This window comes from Vulpes lagopus, chromosome 6 (assembly GCF_018345385.1).
Source record: "Vulpes lagopus strain Blue_001 chromosome 6, ASM1834538v1, whole genome shotgun sequence".
In the NCBI taxonomy this organism is placed as follows: Eukaryota; Metazoa; Chordata; class Mammalia; order Carnivora; family Canidae; genus Vulpes; species Vulpes lagopus.
Window position 1 is genome coordinate 51,093,555 of NC_054829.1, and position 17,035 is coordinate 51,110,589.

The 17,035-nt window shown below is 35.5% G+C and overlaps 1 protein-coding gene across 1 annotated transcript in view; it reads right to left on the minus strand.

Annotated features, from left to right (window-relative positions):
• The window catches only part of FANCM (FA complementation group M), a 60,758-nt gene extending 44,684 nt beyond the window's left edge, over positions 1-16,074 (minus strand). Inside the window, exons 1-6 of the mRNA XM_041759309.1 lie at positions 15,462-16,074; positions 14,730-14,902; positions 12,039-12,116; positions 7,394-7,552; positions 2,065-2,196; positions 269-401 (exon numbers count right to left, since the gene is read on the minus strand). Coding sequence (XP_041615243.1) covers positions 269-401; positions 2,065-2,196; positions 7,394-7,552; positions 12,039-12,116; positions 14,730-14,902; positions 15,462-15,969 — 1,183 coding nt within the window. The 5' untranslated portion in view covers positions 15,970-16,074. The remainder of the gene's footprint in view (positions 1-268; positions 402-2,064; positions 2,197-7,393; positions 7,553-12,038; positions 12,117-14,729; positions 14,903-15,461) is intronic.
• Positions 16,075-17,035: the final 961 nt, after the last annotated feature.

Sequence of the window (17,035 nt, forward strand, 5' to 3'; positions counted from 1 at the left end):
AAAAGCATAATCATTTGTTACCTATTTAATTGCTTTTTGTTGTTATTGTTGTTGTTTGTTTTTGTTTCTTTAAGTAATCTTTAAGCCCAAAGGAGGGCTCAAACTCAAGACCCTGAGTGAGGTCAAGAGCCACACTCTCTACTAACAGAGCTAGCCAGGCACCCCTATTTTATTACTTTTTAAAATAAAGTATTTTAAGTAACTATACTATTCAATACTTGTTTAATCAAAATAACATCATTCCTTCAAGTAATTTCATATAATTTACCTTTAGTTCCATCCATAATTCCACAAAGGAAGAAATATAATGATCTCATTCCCATTTGCTGCAATAATTCATAACCATGATATAAACTAATACAAATAGCAAACTCTCCCTCGATTATGCCTTGTTGTATTCCCTAGAAAACCAAGCACATATCAAATTTAACCAGAGAAAAAAGATACATGTTCTGTGTGAAACTTACCACTCTACTAAAGATCTACCTATTGAATGTCATAAGACATCGTTTGGAAAGGTGCCAGTGTATTTTCCATATAAAATCCACCCCTGTATTTTTTTTCTTTAATTCAATATGTAACTTACATTTTAAAGAGAATAAGTGAAGGAGAGAAATATTTATCATATATTGTTTCCCTTTCTAGGTAAATTATTAGCAGTATATATATTCATTTGTTCTTTCAAAGTACATATCAAGCACAGAAATAGCTATTTGGGATACAATAGGAAATAAGTCACTTAATGGCCTATCCTCATAAATGTTACTGGCACTAGAACAAAATTTAATCAGACAGTTTAACACTAACATTTAATACCAACTATATATGCTATAATAACATGACTCTGTCCTAGCACCAGACACAATTCTAAGCACATTAATTATACAAACTTGTTTAATCCCAACACCTAGGAGGTAGCTACTATGCTTATGCTCATTTTATACACGAAGAAGCTTTAGAACCAGTATTTGAACCCAGGAAATCTGGCTCAGGGTCTTTGTGCTTTCATCCATTACTCTCAAAAGAAAACTGAAATACATATTACTTTTATGAGAGCATCCAGCAGATATAACTATATGATAGTAATTTTTAAAAGAAACCTTGAAAATACGTTTTAATTATTTTCCTTTACTGAAGATAAAGACTATTATTCTCTACCTTAATCTTTGGTAACATTTAGTATCAGTAATAGTCATTTTAAATGTTTGCAGGGTAGTGATTAATGCCCTAATATGGCACCCCAATTATCTGAAAGGGTAAAACCACCTCTCTGTAAAATGTAAACTCTCATCAGTAAGAGCAAATTCAATAGGTTTAGATTTACTCCTTAAAGTATCAATGAACCTTTAATGCCTAGCAGAAATTAAAACACATTCTATTAAAATTTAGTATAATATACTGTAACTTTACAGAAAAGTTTCCCTTAGTGGTTCCCTAGATACTACAAGAAAAAAATCTGTGTTTCTTTGTGTAACATTTAAAGCTATTCTTATGTGCTCACAACCTAGATTAACTAGCATATCTGAATTCCTAATATTTGACCTCAGCAATATTGGCTTGTTTGCTGACTCCTTCCTAACTTCATTCAATTGCCTCTGTTCTTTTGCATATGCATTCCCTCTCAGTTCAAAGAATGACTCAGTGCCTTTTTGTACTTGTGAGCATCTCTTCTGACTCTGTACCTAGCTTGATGGGTATATTTCTATCTATTTTTTCCTAGGAAGATTAGAAATAAGAAGCTTACTATGATACTTCCTCTAACCTCTGTATCAAGAGTTAAGACTAAATGCTCTAGGTCTAAAAGTTAGCTTCTACCCCCTCATGGCAACATATAAATGAACTAAAATACCAAATCTTTATTGAAAATTAGAAGATAAAATTATCTTAATTCGAAGCACTAAAGTGTATTTTTGCTAGATTTTTTTCATGCTTTTATAAACTATATAAATCATATCTGAATTCTTGATGAGCTAATGTATACTAAAAAACAGTCATTATTTACATTTTATCTTGGCTGTAAATAAAAACTTAATCTCTCTTCAAAATTAATTTAAAAATACCTACCACAATATTTGGAGATGGGTTTTTCCTAAATTGATCTCTTGCCAAAATTATCTGGTATTTTGTTAGATTGGGGATATCCCTTCTCATCAAAATATTCCTCTGAATCAAAGAACTGGCAAATGCTTCCAAAACCTGCAAATTTCAGTGAAATTTAGTTTAAGCTTAAAGTCCTTTTTCAAATACAATTATTTCCTCATGTATTAAAATAGAAGTTATATATTAAAGTTTGCCTTAAATTTTTAAGTAAACATAGCAAAATAACAAAACTTAAAAGTACTTAACATTTATCCCCAGATAACAGCCATATGAGAGTCAGCATAAGCAATTAGTGGATCCAACTATAATTTAAGAACAAATGTGTTTATCTGTGTATTTCTTAATTCCTCTCTCTCCCTAACCTAAACACACTATAATCTAAGCACAATGAATGAAGGGCCTTTGATTTCTCACTGCTGCATCTTCGGTATGAAGAACAAAGTCTGGCATATAGTAAGACTTTGTCTTACTGACTAAATCAAAACCTCTTGAGTACATTCAATTTGATTTGTTGATTCATTCTTTCAAGAAATACTTATGTCAAGCATTGACAGTAGTGTACGTCAAGCATTGTTCCAAATGCTGGGAATTTGTAGCTGAGACAAATGAAGTTGCTGCTTTCATAAAGTTTACATCAAATTAAGGGAAGCAAAGAATAAGGAGTGAACAAAGAGTGTTTCTATTATAATAAATGTATTTAAAAACCTAAAACACAGTAATGCTATGGAGGTTTTGAGGAAAACAGGGTCAACTATAAGTAAGGGAAACAAAGATGGTCTCTTTAGAGAGTAATATTTCAGCTGACATCTGAATGATGACAAGTTCTGAGGACAGCATATCAGAGGAAATAGAAGACAAAAGGTCCTGATGTAGGGTAAGTTTGATGGAAAAGTGAAGGAAAACAGAGACCTCGAGATGAAGACCTAATATAGCAATATGTAATCAACTGTTTAAATTTTTACCTAATTATTTCCTAAGGATAGGACTATTTTTGTAGAGTTTTATTTTTCCTCCCTTCTAGCTTAGCTGATCATATTACCTACAAAAGCACTTCAAAAGCATCAATAAAATTGAATGCCTATTATGTGTTTATACAAATTATAATTTTTACATCCTTATAAATGGAATCATTTTAATCATTAGAAAATATATCAGTATTAAGGAGATTATTATTATATCAAACTAACACGGGGACTCCTGGCTGGCTCAGTCGGTAGAGCACGTGACTCTAATCTTGGGATCAGGAGATCAAGCTCCAAGTTGGGCAAAGAGTTTATTTTTAAAAATTAAATAATTAATTTTCAAAATAAAAAGCTTCTGCACTGCAAAGGAAGCCATCAACAAAATGAAAAGCCAAAAAAAAAAACAAAACAAACAAAAAAAACAAACAAAATGAAAAGCCAATCTACCGAATTAGAGAAGATATCTGCAAATGATGTATCTGATGAGACTAATATCTAAAATATATAAAGAGCGTATACAATTCAACACCAAAAAAAAGAGATCTGATTTAAAAAATGTGGAGAGGACCTGAATAGACATTTTACCAAAGACAACATACAGACAGCCAACAGACCTAAGATGCTCAACATCATTCTTCATTCATTAGGGAAATGCAAATCAAAACCACAATGAGAAATCACCTCATACCTGTCTGTATGGTTAAAATCAAAGACAGAAATAACAAGTGTTGGTGAGGATGTGGAGAAAAAGAACCCTTATATAGTGTTGCTGGGAATGTAAATTGGAACAGCCATGTGGAAAACAGTATGGAGGTTCCTCAAAAAATTAAAAGGAGGGGTGCCTGGGTGGTTCAGTTGGTTAAGTGACTGCCTTCAGCTCAGGTCATGATCCCAAGGTCCTGGGATTAAGCCCCACATCAGGCTCTCTGCTCAGTAGGGAGCCTGCTTCTCTCTCTCTCCCTGTCAAGTAAATAAAATCTTTTTAAAAAAATTAAAAGTAGAACTACCATATGACCCAATAATTCCACTACTGTGTATTTAGCCAAAGGAAATGAAAGTATTAATTTTGAAAGATATATGCAGCCTTATTTTTATTGCAGCATTATCTACAATAGTCAAAATATGGAAGCAACCCAAGTGGCCATCAGTAGACAAAAGGATAAGGAAGATGTGATGTGTGTATATATAGATACATATACATAATGGAATATTACAGTCAAAAAAGGGACAAAATCATGCCATTTGTGACAACACGAATAGAACTAGAGGATACTATAAAAAGTGAAATAAGTGAGACAGAGAAAGACAAACACCAAAGGGTTTTATTCATATGTGGAATCTAAAAAAAAAAAAAAAAAAAAAAAAGAACAAGCAAACAAAAAGCAAAATCAGACCTTACATACAGAGACAAAGTAATGGCTGCCATGGGTGAGGAAGTTGAAAAGGTGGACAAAATAGGTGAAGGGGAGTGGGAGATATAGGCTTCCAGTTACAGAATGAATAAGTCACAGGAATAAAAGGCACAGCATACAGAATATAGTCAATGATGTAGTAATGTTGTATGGTGACAAGTGGTAGCTATACTTGTGGGGAGCATAGCATAACATAAACTTGTCCAATACTACATTGTACATCTGAAACTACTCTAACATTGTGTGCCAATTTTACTCAAATAAAACTTTTTTTAATTAAAAAGGAAATTACTGGGGGACACGTGGGTGGCTCAGTCTGGTTAAGCATCTGCCTTTGGCATGGGTCATGATCCCAGAGTCCTGAGATGGAGTCCCACATTGGGCTCCCTACTCAGTGGGAACTGCCACTCCCCCTGCCTGTGCGAGTTTTCTTTCTGACAAATAAATAAATAAATAAAATCTTAAGAAAAAAAAAAGGAAATTACTGGAAATACTTTATCATATCTTAAATTAATAATGCTTAGAATTTTGTTAAAAATAATTTGAAAACAAAAAATAAACTATATCCCTAAAGAACTTTTCTTTAAGAAAAACTTTTAAAGATTAAATGATAAATGAATACTTTGGTTGTCTGTACCTACAAAACAAAGTACTTCAAAACATCTTAAATTTAAAAACAACCATTTTATTTGCTCATGACTCAAATTCTTCAAATAAGAATGTAAGCAGATCACTAAGAGCTCAGGCCAAGACACTGTGTTAACAGTGAGCATTCCTAATACACAGATTTTGGTTTCAAAATACCATTCTTCCATAAAAGTAATAAGGATTCCTTGGAGGAATGGTTGATTCCATGGCTGGGACACGAGAAATACTAAATGAGCACAAAATATCTTTTGAGGCCAGGAAGTTAGAAGTGTTAAAAAAAAAAAAAAAAAGGTATATTTCTAAAGGACACAAGGCACCCTAAATGGTTAAAGTTGGAGCAATCTGAGCAACAAAATTCATCTGATAGAATTAGATTGTAACAAATAGAAAAAAAAAATTAGTATATACTGATACAAGGAACTGAATTAATAAATAAATGAGGGGATCCCTGGGTGGCGCAGCGGTTTGGCGCCTGCCTTTGGCCCAGGGCGCGATCCTGGAGACCTGGGATCAAATCCCACGTCGGGCTCCCTGCATGGAGCCTGCTTCTCCCTCTGCCTGTGTCTCTGCCTCTCTCTCTCTCTCTCTCTCTCTCTCTGTGACTATCATGAATAAATAAATAAATAAATAAATAAAATATTTAAAAAAAAATAAAAATAAATAAATAAATGAAAGGAAGAAACAGATCTTCATCATATAGGTATGATGATGACAAATATAATTGTCAAATTGACAAATACAAAAGAATTGAGGGAAAGGAGAAACCATGATTACGCAAACAACATAAATAACTGTAGCAGGCAACCACTGTATGCTAAAATTAGATGGCAAAGTATGTTGAGAAACAAGACACTTGAGTAGTGTCAAAGCATCTCCCCACTGGAACTTTATATTATTTGTGCATATTCCCTGAAAGTCTAAAACTACTGCAAAATAAAATGTTAAAAATAAAAAAGAATTCTGTCCGCACTGCAGAGACAGCTAATCTCTGTTCATTGATGTCAGGAGCCTAGAATGGCTGGATGTTACATGTAATACCTTAACTGGGGCCATGTGTCTACGCCCTCGATTTTAGCTATCAGTTCCTCCTTTCTCCTGAACAAGGCTTAGCTGAGGTTCATCATGGCTTATTTGGAGTTTATCACATTCGGTTGGTCACAGTCAAGTCACAGAGCCAGTCAACACTGGAGGGAAAAGGAAATGCATCTATCTCTCCACGGGAGGAGTGTCAAAGAATTTGCACGCATCTTCAATCTACAACAATGAAGATATGAAAACAAGATGTTCTCCTAGCATGACACTAATTAGGAACCATAGAAAAGCAGTGTGTTAAAAAAAAAAAAAAAAAAAAAAAAAAAGAAAAGCAGTGTGTTACCTCAAATTTTTCTCAAAGTGATAAGTGGCTAAGCAATTTCTCAGTAGCTACAATATTGACATTTGGCCCAGATAATTATCTGTTGTTGGGGAACTATTCTTGTTCATTACAGAATGTTAAGCAGCATTCTTAACCTCTACATATTAAATTCTAATAGCAATCTACTCTCTACTCCCTCCATTTATGACAACCAAACATGTGTCAAGAAAATGCCAAATGTCAGAAGGTGAGCAAAATTGCTTCCAGTTGAAAATCGTCGCTGTAGGGGATCCCTGAGTGGTTCAGCAGTTTAGCACTGCCTTCGGCCCAAGGCGTGATTCTGGAGACCTGGTATTGAGTCCCACGTTGGGCTCCCTGCATAGAGCCTGTTTCTCCCTCTGCCTGTGTCTCTGCCTCTCTCTCTGTCTCTCATGAATGAATGAATAAATAAGTAAATAAAATCTTTAGGGAAAAAAAAAAAAAAGAAAATCATTGCTGTATAATGGATCCAGGAGGAAAACACTGAAAATATATTTTCTTACAAAGAAACTTGTGGTTAAATCTGGACATGTGTTTTAAGTGTGTTCCCTATGTGAAAATTCACTGAGCTACACACTTAGGTTCTGTACACTCTGCTATTTATATGTATGTGTGTTTTATACTGCAATTAATAGATGTACTTAAAAACTAAGGCTGTAATTGGCTTTAGAAATGGTCCATCATTTTGTACTTCCTCTTTAATAGTAACTAACAAATAAAACATGGTACTCATTCCAAAAGTTAATTTCAAAGAATTTTTCAACATACTAATTATATAAAATGATATAATTATAATCTCACAGCCAGATTATATAAAATAAAATAAATACATTATCAGTTCATTTATCAAAACCCTAAATAGTGGTAAAATGGCTTACCTGGATATATGCCTTTTGGATGGCTGCAAGTTCTTCACCAAGGGGAACAACTAGCTTTTCAACTCGTCTTTCATGAGAGTATGGCAAAATATCCGGAGAATCTTCAGAACGAAGTTCTATCTGCCCAATTCGTAGGTTAGTAATAACCTGTTGAACAGCCTACAGAAAATCAAGTATTTAAAACTACATTATATGTTAAATTTTTTAGCTTAGGTTACCAACAAAAATAAAATAGTGGTAAAATTTAGAACTCAAATCATTAAACTATTTTAACTATAAGTTATATTAGAAGTGTTACTAAAGAGGAAAAGGCTTTGAAACATCTTTTTTTCATGCAGCCCTTCCAGCCAAACACTCAAGAAATAAGAACTAGTAAACGTTCAGCAAATTCCTCAAAGGTATTTTGCACTTTTCAATGGCAGTGATAAACTCCTTAAAAATATATTTTATGAAGACTCAGACAAACCGAAGTTATAGGTTAGCAATCTAAATCCCCTCCAAATTATGTATCATAGACCATTTTAGAGCCAGAGCTAAAACTCAGATTTCCTGGTTCCCTGGCAAATACTTTTTTTCCAGTGGTTTTTATTAGTGGGAAGAACAGAGAAGTCTTGTTACTGTTAGAGGAACAATATATCTTAGGACTACTTTACAAATCGGCTTGTTAAGAAATTGAGGGCATAGGGCATATACTATACTAAATAAATTATTGATAAATTAGTGGAATATTTTCCATTTAAAACACTACATATGATGTGAATATTCGCTGGATGTACTTTTAACTTCAGTACTGATTATGATCAAGAGTTGAAAAACCCTAAATACTCCACTGAAAAACTTAGAATAGGGGCAGCCCCATGGCACAGCTGTTTAGCACCGCCTGCAGCCCAGGGTGTGATCCTGGAGACCCAGGATTGAGTCCCCACGTCGGGCTCCTTGCATGGAGCCTGCTTCTCCTTCTGCCTGTGTCTCTGCCTATCTCTCTCTCTGTGTGTGTTTCTCATGAATAAATAAATAAATAAATCTTTTTAAAAAAAGAAAGAAAAATTTAGAATAAATGAATTCAATAGTTGCAGGATCCAAAATTATGCAGAAATGTGCTGCATTTCTATACACTAATAACAAAGTAGTAGAAATGAAGAAAACTCAAATTACAATTGCACCCAAAAGAAAAAAATACTTAGAAATAAATGTAACCAAAGAAGTGAAAGACCTACTACAGCATTATTTATGATAGCCAAGATATGAACAACCCAAGTGTCTGTCAATAAATAAATAAATAAATAAATAAATAAATAAATAAATAAATAAATAAAATGGTGTGTGTGTGTGTGTGTACACAACACACAATGGAATATTACTGCCATAAAAAAATGAACTCTTGTCATTCATGACAACATGGATGCTAAGAGGGTATTATGTTAAATGAAATAAGTCAGACAGAGAAAAACAAATGCCATATGATTTCACTCATGTGGAATCTAAAAAACAAAACAAAACAAATAGACTCTTAAATACAGAAAACTGATGGTTGCCAGAGAGGAGGTGAGTGGGGAGATGGGCAAATGAAGGGAATTAAGAAGTATAAACTTCCAGTTACAAAGTCACAGAGATGAAAACTACAGCACAGGGAATATAATCAATAATGCTGTAATTATGTTGTATAGTGACAAATGGTGATTATACTTATTGTGGTGAGCACTGAGTAATATATGGAATTGTGAAATCACTGGGGTATCTTGGGGGCACAGTTGCTTAAGTGTCAGACTCTTGGTTTCAGCTCAGGGCGAGATCACAGGGTTGTGAGATCAAGCCCCATGTTGGGCTCCACGCCCAGCATAGAGTCTGCTTAAGACTTTCTCCTTCTCCCTCTGCCCATTTCCACCATGCTGTCTCTGTCTAAAATAAATAAATAAATCTTAAAAAAAGAAAAAGAATTGTCAAATCACTAATGTGATACACCTGAAACTAATATAACATTGCATAAAACTAACATAGCATGTACCTCAATAATATATATTTATTTTTTAAAAAGTTGAGGGGGGACGCCTGGATGGCTCAGTGGTGAGCATCTGTCTTCAGCTCAGGGCATGATCCTGGAGTCCGGGATCAAGTCCCACATCGGGCTCCCTGCATGAAGCCTGCTTCTCCCTCTGCCCATGTCTCTACCTCTCTCTGTGTCTCTTATGAATAAATAAATAAAATCTTTAAGGAAAAAAAAAAATTGAGGAGACCCTGGGTGGCTCAGTCAGTTAAGTGTCTGCCTTCAACTCAGGTCATGATCCCAGCGTTCTGAAATTGTCCAAAAATTAAGAGCATTTTTTTCAAAGCTGGAAAAGTCTCATGAGGTTTCAAAAGACAAAATATTATCTATGTATCTATCTATTTATTTTTAAGTAATCTCTACGCCCAACGTGGACCTTGAACTCACAACTCTGAGATCAAGAGTCACATGCTCTACTGACTGAGCCAGCATGGCAACCCAAACTAAATATAATTTCAAATAAAAAATACTCTACAACAAAAATCACATCTTAATTACCTTTGTATTCCTGGTATGGTACCTAAAATAGTTCACTATAATTACCAAGGGACCAACCACATCACCTGGAGTGGTATTATGACCACTTTATAAAACTGAGTAAGATGTTGATATTTTTAATTATTTTTTTCAACAAATATTTGAATGACTCCCACATGTCAGGCATTGAGTTAGTAACAGAGCTACCACCAACATAAATATAATCTGTATATTCATATAGTTACTATTTTCATGGGGCAAAAGACAACAAATAAATGAGTAAGTCAAAAAAAAATGACAGATTAACAAACTATAGAAATGATCCCTGAAAGAAAGACTCTTAATCATGAGAAACAAAGTGAAGGTTGCTGGAGGGGGGATGGCGTAACTGGGTGATGGGCATTAAGGAGAGCACATAATGTAATGAGCACTGGGTATTATAGAAGACTGATGTTTTTTTTTTTTTTTTGAAGACTGATGTTCTAAGTAAAAACTGAGTTTAGTTATTTTTTTTTAAATGACAGATTATGATTACTATTAAGAAGAAAATTACACACATACAAAAAAGATAGGGAGAGCTAGCTTTTGACAGTTTAGAGTAAAACTTTTTGAAGGCACAACATTTCAGCAAAGACTTAAAAGGTGACTAAAAACAATCCAGCATGTTTAAAGTGATTAAAGTAAGATCAGAGGCAGCACAGAAATTTCTGAAAAATATCAAGGCTATGGGTAGAAGGAAAAGTCTTACAACTTGACAGAATTGAAATTTAAACTTAGAAGGTCTTTAAAACCCAATACAGAACACCACTCAGAGCAACTAAAATTAGAACATAATGAGATGAGGCTCAAAATTTTCACTACCCTTGAATAAAGGAAACCAGAGCTACCTGGAGAAATGGTTGATTCCATGGCTAGACATGAAAAATACTAAATGAGCATAAATATCTTGTATCTTTCAAAAGAAAGATAGGGGGAATGTCCAAAAGCAGGCACCATCATAAAGGAGGTCCCAATAGCCAAAGCTTGAATAATCTGAGCAACAAAATTAACAATGACAGCTCTGGATTGTAGCGCATAGAAAAAAATACATGTCCATTAGTTCAAATTGATACAGAGAATTAAATAAATGGAAGAGAAGAAACACTCTTCATCACAAAAGAACTCACGTTAACAATCATAAAAGAAATGAAAGGAAATAATGATTAGGCAAACACGACAGAAATAACAGCTGCAAGCAAGAATAGTCATTGGATGCTAAAATATTTACATAGTCTCAGTAAATCCCCCACTATATGCTTATTAGTCACAAAGGGGAAAATAGTAATTTTAAAATGCAGAAACTGGGAAGATATCTTCTTAACCAAGTCAAGATTAACAACAACAGCAGTAAGACAAATCAACATCATGTATTTTCTAATACTATGCACTGAGAAAGGTACAGCATCACTTCTGGAGTGTTCTTCCCAAAAATGCATAACCTCACTCCAATCATGAGAAACATCAGACAAACCCAAACTGAGGAATATTCTACAAAATAACTGACATCTACTCTTAAAAGTGTCAAGGTCATGGAACACTAGAAAAGATTGAAAAACTATCACAGATAGGAAGGACTGAGACAGGACAACTAAATGCAAGTGAGATCCTGAACCAGACCCTGAAGCTGAAAAGGACAATGGTGGGAAAACATAAAATTCAACTCAGTTCTACAAATGAGTTACTAGTATTGTGCCAACGTTAATTTCCTGGTCTTGATACACTATGGTTATATGTTAACATTAGGATAGCTGAGCAAAGTAGAGATAGAGATTGCAATTTTTGCAAATTTTCTGGAAGTCTAAGTTAGTTCAAAATCAAACTTAAAAAAAAAAACCCTGAAAACTTAATTTAAAAAACACTTATAGTATTCAAAAGTTTAGTACTTTTAACAAACTACTTATGTATACTGACATCTAAAAACTGCTCATGTAGAAAATCTCCTCCAACCAAAGAAGAAAACAGGAATGTGTAAGAAATGTTGTAGTCTTGATGTCAAACTAAATACTAGAACGACAAACTGGTCCGGCCCCATACAAAAGCTGTTATTTTCTTAAATGTTAATTAACGGAAAGACATTTTACTTACCTTTATATCACTACCTGGTGTGGCACTGAGAGCCAAGATTCTAAAGTGATTTGTATATTTGAACAGTTCTCTTACAACCTTAAACAAGAAAAAAATGTTATTTAATTTCATCCATCCAATACAAAACAACAGTGATTCTGTTAAACAAACTATTATATATGTTCCATTATCATTCTTTCTTATAGAGTATTGATGGTCTAAGGGATGGAACCATCATGAGTCACATTATCTAAAGAGCAAATAATTCAGGTTTACATTCTACACCAATCAAAAACATCGTAGAGTTTCTTCCATACATAAAGCTACTACATCAAGGCTGATTACAGAGGCAAATCAAAATACTCAGTTAATTCAAGGGCAAATCGAAGAAGAAAAGGGTCTACTTTCTGTTGTTTGAGCCATGTTTATTAGCCTTACAGCTATATCCATACTGCACACTTACCAGGTGAAGATAAGTCCTAACATAAAGACAGGGAAAAAAAACAGTATGAAATTAGATTTGAAGTGGAAAAAAACTGTTTCAGGAAAAGACTTTAAGCCCAACTTTCCTTTTAAATGCTAACACATCTTCTCAATGGCACCAAAGCATCATTCTAGACTTCAAAATATGAATTCAATACCCATATCTGGTAATGTGAATTCAATACCCATATACTGAATTTTTCACCAGATTCCTACATAATCCTTCACGTGACACCCCAATACAAGGAAAAGAACCCCTAAGTAAACAGAATTGCAAGAATAGATCTCAATATCTAATAGCTCTGCATTAGATAGGGGAAATAGTAAAAACAGGTTATCTAAAAACTTTATTTCAACCCACATAAAGGATGAATTAAATGAGACCCTGAATCTTGACTAATCTCAAAAAATATTATTTATGGACTTTCTTTTTAATGTGATATGGAATACAACATAAAGACAGAACATTATACTTAACATAGAATTGTTCTAAGTAAAAACTGATGCAAGACAAAATGTCCCTAATAAATACATTACTTTCATCCAAATGGGATTCTCAAGCATTTTGTAGAAAAGGAAATGGTGCTGTGTTTGTAACCCAGGAAGCTACATTCTTCATGGAGTTGGTGTGCCTGTTGGCATCTCCATCTATAATATTCAAGGCATCATAAACACTCAGGACTGTTTGGATTTAATGAAATCAGTGCATGTCTTACTGTACTCAATAATAGCATAAGCTTTGTAAATTAAAAAAAGGGGCAAAGGCGCTCAGTTGGTTGGATGTCACTCTTGATCTCAGCCCAGTTTTGATCTCAGGGTCATGAGTTCAAGCCCATTATTGGGCTCCATGCTGATTGTGGAGCCTACTTTAAAAAAAAAAAAAAAAAAAAAAAAAAAAAAAAAAACCTGGTGCTAGAAATTTTCTTTGAAAATAAAATAAATGAATTAAAGTTGCTAGGTATAAGCTAAAATCTACAAAATAAATTCACAGAGTTAAAATAAAAATTTTTAAATGCCCCGCTCAAGCAGAAACCTTAACACATTGGATATTAATTTACTTGGAAAGATATGAATAAAAAAATATATATATCCATTTCCTGCCTAAAATCAACTCTAAAGATGACAATTCTCCAGAAGGTAACACAGAGGTATAGTATAATACAATAAACTTAAACTTCAGTTCTTTAAACAGGGAAACTACAAATTCACAAACTGGCAGTAAAATTCACCTCTTGGCACTAAATAAAATCAACTCTCCCTTTTATTCTTATGCTATATCCTCTCTCCCTGATATCACCAGATTATAGTTTTACCTACCCACCACCTACCCGTTGATGATTTGCAAATCTGTATCTCCAGCTCAGAACTCTCCATTGAAATTCATACTTTTATCACCCACTGCCCACTGGTATCTGTACTTAGATTCCTCATAGACATTTCAAACTCAACAATCTAAAACTACACTCATCATCTTCATGTAATACCCCAAATCTTTAGTGCCTCCAGAACTCTCCATCTTGACTAATAGCATCCTCAGTCTTCCAACTCAGAAACCTGGGAGTCATCCTAAATTCCTCCTCTTCCTCATTGTACATCCTGCCTTTAGTCTTCTCTCTTCTAATCTCTTTTAAATCTGAAGTATCACTGAACATTGTTCAGTGAGTCTCCACCACCTGTATTTCCTATGTCCTACAAAGAGCATTCAAATTGCTAAGCATAATATACAAATACCTTCATGGCCTGGACCTTAATTACCTCTCCAGCCATATCCCACTTCTTCACCTTTATAGTTTATATTCATGTAGTACTTAACTAGAAGCCACTGTGTTAGGTATGCTGCATATATTAGATCATTCAATCTTGGTAACAACTCTTGACAGTTAAGTATTTTACCTAGCTGCCAAGGAATGACACTGCACATCTGCTACCAATCTCTGGATTATTATCTTAGTTCCAAAACTCCACCCATACCCTATTTCAGATCACTGCCTCAACCATGACTAGGCTTTCAGCATCTACACCCACAGTAATGGTCTTGTTAAGGATTAAAAAAAACAAATTTTTTAAGACAGCAGAGACACTGTTTGAATGAAGTATTACTTTCATTGAAATAATGTGGGGCTTTTTCATAATGATAACACAATCAAAACTTCCATCATTAATAAGTATTCACTAAAATACTCCTTAACAATATGTTCACTGTCCAAAGACTTTTAAACGAAATATTACCTGACAATAAGCATAGTTTCCAAGAGCTTTATGAGCTTCATCAATAACTAGACACTTTATTTCAGCAGCAGGACAAGCTCCTCTAGAAAGATCATTTACCATGACTTGAGGTGTAAGAAAAAGGACTCTCTTACTGCGCCATATTTCCTTCCTGGTGAAAGCTTGAGTAGTTCCTGTAAACAAAAGTGACATTCTATATTCTAAATACCAGGACTGTTATCTTTAAAATATCTGTAAATAATCTGGCCTAATTTCACAATGCAGTCCTTTGGTAATCTGCCTTCAGCCAAGAACAATTTAACAAATCATTGAAATGTTACATTTTAAAGCTCTGTTGTGATCCAAATGTCAATGCTGAGGCACAACTAGACAGTTTTTAGAGAATTCCTACATAATGACACAATGTCTTAAGAAAAGCAAACTCTTGAACTGGGAAATCTTTCTGGGTTAGAAAGTCGGGAAACCTCCTGCTCACTTACTGATGGAGTATAAACACATAATCGCTTCAAAATGCTCCGACAAACTAAAGGGAGTCTCTGAAAATTGAGTAAAGCAACCCTTTTTGTGAGGGCCAGGCTTGCTTCAAGTAGATAATCCTTTAAGGGGGATGTAAAATATGCTGTGTTCTGGGGACTATTCCGCATGGAATTGCTTTAGCTCAGTTTCCACCAGAATGCGTGCTTTCCCGAGTACCCAGCTCTTAATTTCAAATTAGCCCATTCTCTAAAATACCTGTCATTTCGGCCATGTGGGACTGCGGAATACCCATCACTCGGTAGCAAGCCTCGATCTGCTGTGTCACCAAAGGTTTCGAGGGGGCCATGAAGACCACCTTGCCGGAAGGGAACCAGCGGTAGAAATTGTACATGACCACGGCGGCAATAAAGGTCTTTCCCAAGCCAGTAGGCAGACACACCAGCGTGTTGCAAAACAGAGAAGTCCGGGCAATCTGTAGCTGGTAGTCCCGCACTGGGCAATTAGTAGGGTAAATCCACAGCGAGCCCGCTGAGGTGCAGAAACCGCCATTCTCTACCCTCAGCTGCTGCTCGGCCTCATACACTGCAACCAGCAATACATCATCGTCCGACTCCGGCTGAGCCTCTGCAGCCGGAGGAAAATGTGCCGTAGAGGTGCCCGGGCTCTGAGGCCCCTCAGGTCCAGAGCTGCAACCCGGGGCTCCGGCTGATCGAGAAATGCTTGAGCCCCACGTCTGGAAAAGCGTTCTTTGCCGTCCGCTCATTAGGCTGACAATCACCAGAGGCCTCTCTCAGACGCAAGCCGTTCCAACAGCTCAACCGCCGCCCTTCGGATCCCCATCGGTTTCCTTCACACAAAACAGTGGGACGCGAGGGCGGAACTGCAGTCGGTGGGTTCATCTAGTTGAAAATGCCGCCACTGAGTTTGCGTCGGAAATCTGATTGGCTGGCTTCCCGGAAACCCTTGCGGAGTAGCCCCGGAGACGCATGCGCACTACCCTAGCGTTACTCTAAATTTGGTCCGCGGTTGGGTTTCCTTATAGACTTTAAATCTAAGTTCCGTTCCAATGACTGGGTGTTTGGGCCTCATTGCTAAGATGATGATATTGCTTAAAATGATAAAAAATAATAATAACTTTGAGGTCCACGAATATCTATGTTTTTGTGAATTTAACGTTATGGAGCGTCTAACATTCCTCGTTGGCTATATTTTTAAATCGGAAGATGAGGTGAAAAACAAATGGGCTACGTAGAATTAAAGGTCTTATTTCTTTATCCAAGCTGAGAAAAAAAGAAAAATGCCCGGTCTCATTTTCCCAGTATTTGGAGAGGTAGTCCATTATCTTAATATTTTTATTATTAAGAGGGAAGTGAATGGTTTGGCTTCATATTCATCAGGAAATCTGAGAGAAAAAAAAGGAAGGCATTCCTGATTGCATCATTACATCTTCATAAACGACACCAAGCCGTGTGCGTCAGTGAAATGTTATTCTACTGTAGCGATAGCTTTCTACTTCAGGCTTGGTACGATTCCCGGCTTCTTCGCTCCAAACTTTGGCAACGTGGAGTAACCTCTGGACATTTGCTTCCTCGTGTGTGGGTTGTTGTGAACATTAATACTATCGCCGTCGTCATCCGCAAACAGTCATCCTGCGTGTGGCTTCTTTACATTGTTGTATTTGGCCAGTTTCTTGAACTTGCTTTTAAACTTTCTGGCGTCTTTTTATTTCTTGGGCAGGGAAAGGAACAGTTGTATTTTAGTTTTACCTGTGCGAGTTTTAAAAGGGAGGTGGGGGCAGCCTGGGTGGCTCAGCGGTTTAGCGTCGCCTC